The following is a 9911-nucleotide window of genomic DNA, read 5'->3' as shown; positions in this document are numbered from 1 at the left end:
GAGGAGGAAGAAGCCCCAGCTGCCTGTGTCACTTATACAGAAGGGAGCGACCCCCAAACCTGCCTATAATGGAAGAGCACAAGGGAGAGGTACAGTATGTCAGATTGGGCAGGGTTCTGTAGGAGATCGAGCTGTATGGGGCGAGTTATTTGCGATCCAGGGCTGCCTGGCTGTTTCTATGCACATGGGTTTACATGGTATTGAAATATATGTAAAAACTCAGTTTAGATGCACTGGATTCTATTATTATGATCTCAGCGTGAAATATATGAGATCACTGATACTGCTGAAATACTTTAAAGGCGGGTTTCTAGTCCCCTTTGTTTCTTTCTAAATATATATCGATCAGTCTATTATATATATTATATATATGATAGATATTATAGATATTCAGGTGGTGATAGTATGGATTGCCTATTGGGCACATGCATATTTTCGAGCACTGTGATCTTACGTGTGATGTATTGTATAACAGACATGTATTGTTTACATTCAAAATGTATCATGTTTTGCTGATATGTTTGCATAGATGAATAAGGAAGAAGTATTCCGACATCCTTTCAACTGTTATTTGTGGGAGCCAAGATTGTGATCCAAATAAATGACTGAAACTTTGTTTTCTAGTTATATGCCTACTTATATACATGCATACATACAGATATTGTATGTAAGTAACTGTATTATAGCTCTGTAGTTGATATTTAGTTACACATCGAGTCATTAGAGTTTTTCTGCTACCAAGTTAGAACTATTTATTTTTTTCCATGGCCCATTATGATTCTAAAAGCAGTTGGGGAGCTCATTGACTGGAGGCATCATGATGAGACATAGAGGAGAACAGTGAGACTGCCAGATTATTCTATAAAATTAGGTTGATCAAATAATATACTTTGGTTAAAGGGACACTCCAGCCAAATTATGCACTTTAATGCATATGATAGCTGAGTGTCCCCTTTAAATGAGCGTTTTGTCCCCCTTGGAAGAATGCCATACATTTCTTTCTTTCATCACACCTCAACTCATACGCTTGCAGGAGTTATATTCCTCTGAAGCGTTATATGTGCTATACTGACCGCAGCTAAATGGCCGCAGAGCTGGCTTGGGCAAGAGTTCCGGGAAGCAGCCAAAAGTGAATGAACAAATGGGATCGTATTGGGACAGTACACTCCATTTCTGGAGCTGCAGCTTCTCCTTAAATTAAGTGCTTTCTTTCTCCCCCCCCTACTGGTAGATAATGCATGTAATATAGCTACAAGTGCTTACTTAAAGGCCTTACAGTTTAGGTTGGCATATTAGTTTTTTAATTACATTGCGTGTAAAGTAGCGGCACCTTTATTTTCTTCTAGTAACATTCCCAGTATATGTGCACATTGCGATGAAGAGAGGGGATGGTATGAATCATGTAAATTACACAGGGTTTGTTGATCTATGGGCTTTCAAAGGATTGAGTTTGTTCAGCACATAACGTGTATGGAGCGCCAGTTAGTACTGGATATCAGTACAATACCAGTTAAACCCTTTGTGCTAATTCTCCATTGGCAGGGAACTCGGGGACTGCAAAACCCAAAAGCAACTGAAATGGATCTATATATATATATATATTCAATGTCAGCATTTTCAAAATCTTTAATTAAGACAACTAGTGCGCTAATCCTACACGGCAAATGAGTTTCCACATGTTTTACAGCGTAAGGAGTGGTCATTTTTTATGTCATGATGAATAAGCATAACTATTGTAAAAGAACATGCAAACATGTTTTTAACATATACCGTATTGGCTCGGATATAGGCCGCCCCCGTATATAGGCCGCACCCTAAAAGTTTGGTGCTTTTTTAAAGAAAAAGTTTTTTTTCTTTAAAAAAGCACCAAAAAAAACATGCTGCCACTGTCCTCCCCCCCGAGATATGCTGCCACTGTCCTCCCCCCCGAGATATGCTGCCACTGTCCTCCCTCCCCGCGATACGCTGCCGCTGTCCTCCCTCCCCGCGATCCGCTGCGCTCCCTCCCCGAGATCCGCTGCCCTCCCCGAAATCCGCTGCCCTCCCTCCCTCCCTCCCCGAGATCCGCTGACCTCCCTCCCTCCCTCCCCGAGATCCGCTGCCCTCCCTCCCCGAGATCCGCTGCCCTCCCTCCCCGCGATACGCTGCCGCTGTCCTCCCTCCCCGCGATACGCTGCCGCTGTCCTCCTCTGCCCCCCCTCCTCGACTTACCGGAGCAGACTCCCGGGTGTCTTCAGGGCCGGCGAGGGACATCTACGCAATACGCGTATGCAACTTCCGGTACCGTTACCGGAAGTTGCATTTGCGTATTGCGTAAATGTCTCCCGCCGGCCCCGCAAGACACCCGGGAGTCTGCTCCGGTAAGTCGGGGGTGGGCAGAGGTAAAACGCTTAGATAACCTCCCGTGCCGGCACCCCCCCCCCGTGGGAAGTGCTGGCAGGGGAGGCTGTCTGAGCGTATCGGGGAGAAGGATGCAGGTCCCCTGCACCGCTGCGGGGGATCTGTATCTTAACCCCGCTGCCTGCCCGGCGCCCGGGACTGCATGTCCCGGGCGTCGGGCGCTAGACCCCGAATATAGGCCGCACCCCCACTTTAAAAACTTAAAGTGGGGGAAAAAAGTGCGGCCTATATTCGAGCCAATACGGTAAATGCACACTGTCAGCCAAACACTGCCAGTACAGCTTTTTGTGGCTCAGGCCGCTAGAAGGGACCTGGGGCTCCCAAAGTGCCACACTGGTGAGCCCACCTCATCACCACCGCAAATGTCGAAGCATTGTAGCTTTTTTCAACTTAACTTACTACAATGTTACATGAATGACAGGGTCTACTCCATATAGTATCTAGAACTATTACTTTGGCCCTTTTTTTTTTCTTTTTTCTTCACGCTGCCTTTCTATATCCATGAATTCCAAAAAGTGGTATATTTCTCAACCCTTTGTGTATATGTGTGTGTATGTATGTATGTATATACATTTATGTATACATTTATGTGTGTAAATAAATATATATAAATAAAGGCATATATCTTTTACATGTGGCATATTTCACATGTACCATGTTATATTTGCACAGAAATAGTCATTTGCTGATCTTCATTGACGTTTTGTACAATATACCCCAGGACTATAAGTACAAAACAATTGATTGACTATAATGTTTATTTCCAGGCCATGTTCAATGCTGATGAAGCCAGCAGCATCGTGAAAGAGGTATGTATACACAATATATTATAATAATATATTTATAGATAAATAAGATTAACTAAAATATTGTCTCAATAATAAAAATATGCCTGGAGATTTTAGTTGTAATGGAGGTGTACTTTTTGACTATTGCTAGTATTAGTATATTAGTATATATAGTATATAAATCACCACTACATGACATTAGGCTATGATTTTATATCTGCCATAGATAGGAGTTAGTAGTATGACTGAAAACATCTCCATAGTCTTTAGAAACTTCTGGTTGCTGTAGTGGGTGAGGGGGTGACAATCTTCTTTGATGTCATCAGTTAGGCTAATCATGCATGGTGTCATTCTTCTTGACTGTTGAAGTGCTTGGTAATTTTCACTCACCAGGTCCCCTTACTAGTAACCCAAGTTAGTAAGGTACAGCTGAGGGAGGAGTGCAATCTGATATGCATTGTCATCATCCCTAAGTCTTTAGAGGTTATGATCAGTTGTGAGCATACCTGGGAACTTGTGGGTTCCAGCTACGTGGAGCCTACCCTCGCAGACAGGGCCGGCGCCACCTATAGGCAAAGTAGGCTCACTATGGGGAGGACTGGGAGCGAGTCAGCCAGTTTGGAGGACCTTATGGGAGCGCCTTGGCAGGGGAGGGGCTTGTGGGGGTGGAGCCAGGGGGCGGCAAAATTATGTTTTGCCTAGGGTGGCAAAAATCCTTGCACCAGCCCTGCTTGCGGGATGTGGCCAGGACTGCCCACTGATGTCTGTGGGCGTTCCCACTGACATCAGACATTGCAGGAAAACCCCCTGTTTAAAGGGCAAATAAGTGGGGAATAGGGCGTGTCAGGACCCCGTTCCTGCAACCCGGAGGATTGGGTGTTGACCCAGAGAAGCGGCTCTTCTCCCAGAATTATCCGGGTCAAACTCTGAGAGTTCCTACGTATGGTGGTGAGTACTCAAGGATTCTTTCTAACATTATGTCTGCTTTGTTCATAGACTCATGTAAGTAAATACAGGTCTGATGCTTCACACGACAGGTGACTGATAAACTGTGCTTTCAAATGGATATGTTTAGTGACCTGAAAGTGGCCATATTTTTTACCTTTAAGAAAACCTTACATTAAATTAAGAGTAAAGCATGCGCAATGGTTCTCTTTCTAGCAATGAGTTTGCATTTACTGTACCCTTAATGAATATTTTAGATGATGATGATTATCTACTTTTAGTTCAATGGCAGAAAAGTTAGAAATTCTTGTCTTATTATTTTTATATTTGTGTATTACACTATATATACATATATATATATATATATATATATATATATATATATATATATATATATAACATAGAAAGTGATATCAGGAGACTTTTGCAGTAAATGCTTATATACAGTATATATATATATATATATATATACTGTATATAAGCATTTACATAGAAAGTATATATATATATATATATATATATATATATATATATATATATATATACCGTATTTGATCGATTATAAGACGAGGTTTTTTCCAGAGCAAATGCTCTGAAAAATACCCCTCGTCTTATAATCAGGGTCGTCTTATAATCAGACCTCAAATATGAGGTCTGATTATGAGACTAAGATCCAGATCCCCCGCAGCGATGCAGAGGACCTGGATCCTCCTGTGTTAACCCCCGAACCAACTTACTGGTGCATCTGAGTCCCCGGTGCTTAGTCCGGGCTGCGTGTAGAGCTCTACGCGATATAATCGCGTAGAGCTCTACACGATACAATCGCGTAGAGCTCTACACGCTGCCCGGACTAAGCAGTGGGGACTCAGAAGCACCGGTAAGCTGGAGGGGGGGGCATAACACAGGAGGATGCAGGGGACCTGCATCCTCCTGTGTTATGCCCCCTCCAACTTACCGGTGCTTCTGAGTCCCCACTGCTTAGTCCGGGCAGCGTGTAGAGCTCTACGCGATTCGCGTGGAGCTCTACATGCTGCCCGGACTAAGCACCTGGGGCTCAGATGCAGGGGACCTGGACCCTCCTGTGTTATGCGCCCCCCCAACTCAGAAGCACCGGTAAGTTTGGAGGAGGGAGGGGGAGTGTTAAATGGGGGGTGTAAGGCATTTCTGGAGGCAGAGTGCTCTGTGAAATAACTTTTAACCCCTTTAATGCCACTCTGCCTCCTGAAATGCCTTAAACCTCCCTATATGCCACTCATCCCCATAATATGCCTTTTAACCCTCTAAGTGCCAGAGTGGCATATAGGGTTAAAAGGCATATCATGGGGCACAGTGGCATATAGGGTTAAAAGGCATATCATGGGGCACTGTGGCATTTAGAGGGTTAAAAGGCATATCATGGGGCACAGTGGCATATAGGGGGTATAAGGCACTTCTGGGGCAGATGTGCATAACTGGGGGGCAGGTTGGAAAATAGAAGGAAATAAAACCAAAATATTTTTCTCAAGCATAGCTTTTATTAAAAAAATTGTTTAAATGAATTAACATTTACTGGTAAAACTTTTTTCCTATAGGGTCGTCTTATATTCAGGCTTTTTCTTTTTTTCCTAAATTAATATTAAGATTTGGGGGGTCGTCTTATAATCAGGGTCGTCTTATAATCGAGCAAATACGGTATATATATATATATATACTGTATATAAGCATTTACTGCAAAAGTCTCCTGATATCACTTTCTATGTTATATAATTACATATGACTGATTACAGTTGTCCAAAGTACTGAAGGAGGTTTTGTTTTCATTGCCCTGCTTTCTAGACCTGGAACATATAAAGTATATTAAAGAAAGAAGTCATTGTGTCTATGGAAACATCGTTGCATAATGCCAAGCTGCGAGAGAAAAAAACAAGATCATAACAACAGTGCTATTCATGTAGTGTTTTTCTGGAAATCTATTTATTGTTCAGAGACAATGATGAACACCAGAATAAATACTAATGGTTAGTCATGTAACTTGGGAGTTTGGGGCAGTTTCAGGAGAGTTGGACATTTCAACTCCTTGACTCTACTATGCATAATAAAGATAGCCAACTCCAGTGAGCTTCTTCTGAAAAGTTAAATTAGTGAGATTACTTCTTGCACATTAGCATACGTCCTCACAGTCCTGGTTTTCATGGGACAGATCTGATGTTTTGGAAGTGTCCTGCTGTCACGGTTAGTTGCCTCCTTTTTCGGGCAGTGGGGAGTATGGACCAGCTGGGAAGAACATCTGATCTCCTGTCACTGGTCAAGGAAGTGGTAACATCAGTGGAGGTTTATGCCCTACTGCAGTTTCTATGTGGCCTTCTCATGACACTAGCATCACAAGGGGGCTATTCAGGTCAAGTGCCCCTCCCCACCTCTGGCTTCACACCCCCACACTTGGACACCTCAGTGTTGGGGGTTTGCATTAACTATATATCATGCAAGGTCAGCTTACGTAGTGTTACATAGCGATAAGAGAGAGCACTTAGCAGACATATCATTTTTTTTTCTCCAAGAGGTCTTTTTTCCGACCTAAAATAAATCTTCAGGTCCAGTATATCAGATGTCTTCATGAGTGTTCCAAAGTCACACAGCAATCAGGGCTACTTAATTGGCAAGTCACCTGAAACGTGTACAAGGCGGGTAAAAATACTAGGAAATACTGGAATTTTGATCCAAAACATACCGTAATTCTGACATACTTGTGTTTTACCTCAATACAGTTTCCTACATGACTATTTTTATCTTCTTGAACTGTATCCAGTGTGTAGATGTCATCTTGGGTGGAGTAGACTATGATGAAAGCAGAGTGAACGAGTGGATGTCTGCAGTGGTGGAACAGTCATTAACACACCTTGTGAAGTTGGGAAAACCCTATAAGTACATCGGTAAGTTAAACATTAGCAATGTTTATGCTAGAACAAGTTAGTCATCAGGAGAGATTTGAACGCTGGGCAAGTCACTATAAAAAGTATTAAAGGAACGCTAATGATTTTTCTTTTATTGGCTTAAATTTACAATTCGAAGCACCTTCAAACATTTTAACCACTTATAAGATCAGTACATATGACAATTCGAACGGCAGCATCACTACCATTTTTACAATGTTTTTTAAAAATGTATTTGTTAAAAAAAGTGATCAAAAACATGCAGTTCTTGAAAGAGATTTTTACCAATACACTCTAAAAAGACTCAATGCAAATATTGTACATAGATAGATGCAGCCTTCAACCAAAGACCAACATTTCACCATTTTATTTGTCCTGATCGTGAATACCTTACATGCATTACAAAGGTATTTACAATTTGTTGCAATTTGCTCTTATTATTAATGAGGGTTTTGGTCTTTCGAGGAGATGTGGTTGGCTTTTGATGACATATACACACACAATCATTGTTAGACCCCAAATATTTTTTTCATTCACACACATCTTCTGGATACAAGGACTGCTCCCATGCAAGGTAACATTTTGGATTAACCCCTTAAGGACAATGGGCAGTCCATAAAAACAATGCATTTTGAGCCCGTACATAGAAATTCCTGTGGCAATATCTGGCATTATTTGTGGGCAATGTTAATGGTTTTTTTTTGGTTGGTTTCAGTATCTTGCATAGTCATGCAGAAAAGAGGTGGAGGTCTGCACACAGCAAATTCATCATTTTGGGATAACACCACTGATGGTAAGCTGTTAAAAAAATAACCCCAATACCTATCTCTTTATAAACACCAAGAGTACACAAAGGTTTGACTTCATGTTTAATGTGTTTCGGTGTCAATTTATACCTACCTACATTTGTGTCTTGGTGGAGGGACACCAAACATAGCATATTATCCCTCCTGGAATATGTGGGTGTTGCTGTGTAATTACAATATCTATATAAAATATAAATATGATATATATATATATATATATATATTAAATATTTCTGATACATCTTTTCTGTTCTTTCTGCTCAGGGAGCTGTGCAGTGAGATGGGAAAACAGGACCATGTACTCCATTGTCAACATTTTCGCCGTTGCCATTAATCTGTAATCCGCAGGAGAAAAATATTTATTCCTATGCACGCGTAACCTGACAAACAAATAGCGCAGAGAAATCCTGTTACTGGTATTACCAAACCTCAGCAGCTTATCTGTCTATTTTAAAAGAAAGTATAAAGCACAACCGACTTCATGCTGCCGGACACTTTTGAAATTGCATCTTTTTACTGCCATAGCTTGCCTTGCCATGTATTACCAGCCATGTTTGCACTATTTGGGAATGCTTAGAAAGTATTATATCAGAAGTGTTTGATAATGTACAGCTTCTCAGGAACACAGGGGATAAAGTCAATGGGTTACTAAAAACAACCCCAATTGCTTCTTCTAGTTCCAAATGGAGTTTTCTGCCTGAAAGAAGAACCACAGCCCCCCTGAGGGTAACAAGTCCAGCTAAATAGTTGAATAATAAAGCAGCCCAAAACACATTTAGGAGACACAAAACTCAATACAGTAGTCTACACCACATCTACAGAGGGGACTGCTTAGAAAACCAATGAAAGAAAGAGTCCCATCATCATAGATATAATAAAGGCCATTGTTACTGAAGTCAACCTGGTGTCGATTAGTGAAATGTAAATAAAACGTGAAAAAACTCTCTAGCAGTGAACCCAAAATCATCAAATTAAACCCGTCCAGCAGACGGTTGTCCTCCGCTCTCTCCTTGCCAGCACCCCACCTTCTGCTCCTCCTGTCCATGTCAAATAATGTCATCAATTAATATAATCATTTGGAAATGTTATCAGGAGCCAGCGATCCTGCTTAAAACAAAACGTGCTCTCATAGGAATAAGCTTTGAGATCAGTGTATTGCATCGATTTTATACAACTGAAGACAGAATCGAATGTTTTTTGTACAAGGTTGCCTTGCATAAAAATTCTGCAATTAGCAATTATTTGTCGCTGACATTTTAACATTCGTCCAACTTGTTTTTACGGTGATAAGAAGTAGATCCTTAACATTCATACGCAGATAGCATTTCGTTAGATCAGCACATGGGTAATACATACATACGTAAAATGTCATAATAAAGGATTTCTTAGGGATCTTGGGTGGGTGACTGTCCTTTGGCTGGACAGTGCTAAAGTACAATATTAGATGTACAATATTACATTTTTTTATTTGATCATATACACCACATGAAACACTCATAAAGATGTTTCGCAATAAAATAAAATACTATTGTACTGTAACATATTCGATTGTATCGGAACAAATATTCCAAGACATTAAAGGTGCAAACCTGTATATATAAAAAAAGGGTGTAAAGTTTTCATTTTAACATGAGCACATTTTTCATTGGGTACGTTGCATGGAGATGTGGTGTCACTAAAATTATCCTTTGGCTGTGATCAACAGATACTTTTAATTATTTATGGTTTAATCAATTACGGCCATGCTGGCTGCCTTATAACGTAGGTGCGGCCAATGGATGGAAACGCATGGCCGTAGGCTACGCTTTTACACTCATTGATACAGAAAAATAGTGATTTGTGCGCTTCCGGGTATCCACCAACAAAAGGTTAAAAACAACAACCTTTTAATTGTATAATAGTAATGCAGTCTGACTTCCAGTGGTTGGATGTGCATGTAAAAGAAAAGACAAGAATACATAGCATATTATTGTATTGTATTGAAATTAGTGCTGTTGGTAATCAGGGCCGGCCGAAGACTTAACGCCGCCTGGGGCGAAGTTTAAAGGTACTTACCTTTAAAC

General features: G+C 41.0%; 1 protein-coding gene across 1 annotated transcript; it reads left to right on the top strand.

Annotated features, from left to right (window-relative positions):
• The first annotated feature begins 1082 nt into the window (after positions 1-1082).
• On the top strand, positions 1083-9454 carry DYNLT3 (dynein light chain Tctex-type 3). The gene is made up of 5 exons (XM_053455879.1): positions 1083-1129; positions 3122-3209; positions 6919-7042; positions 7758-7835; positions 8113-9454. The coding sequence occupies exons 1-5, from the start codon at positions 1083-1085 to the stop codon at positions 8187-8189; spliced, it is 414 nt and encodes a 137-aa protein (XP_053311854.1). The 3' UTR covers positions 8190-9454.
• Positions 9455-9911: the final 457 nt, after the last annotated feature.

Source organism: Spea bombifrons, chromosome 2, assembly GCF_027358695.1.
Source record: "Spea bombifrons isolate aSpeBom1 chromosome 2, aSpeBom1.2.pri, whole genome shotgun sequence".
NCBI classification, from domain to species: domain Eukaryota; kingdom Metazoa; phylum Chordata; class Amphibia; order Anura; family Pelobatidae; genus Spea; species Spea bombifrons.
The sequence above is the reverse complement of the archived record's forward strand: the minus strand, read 5'-3'. Positions and strand labels throughout refer to the sequence as shown.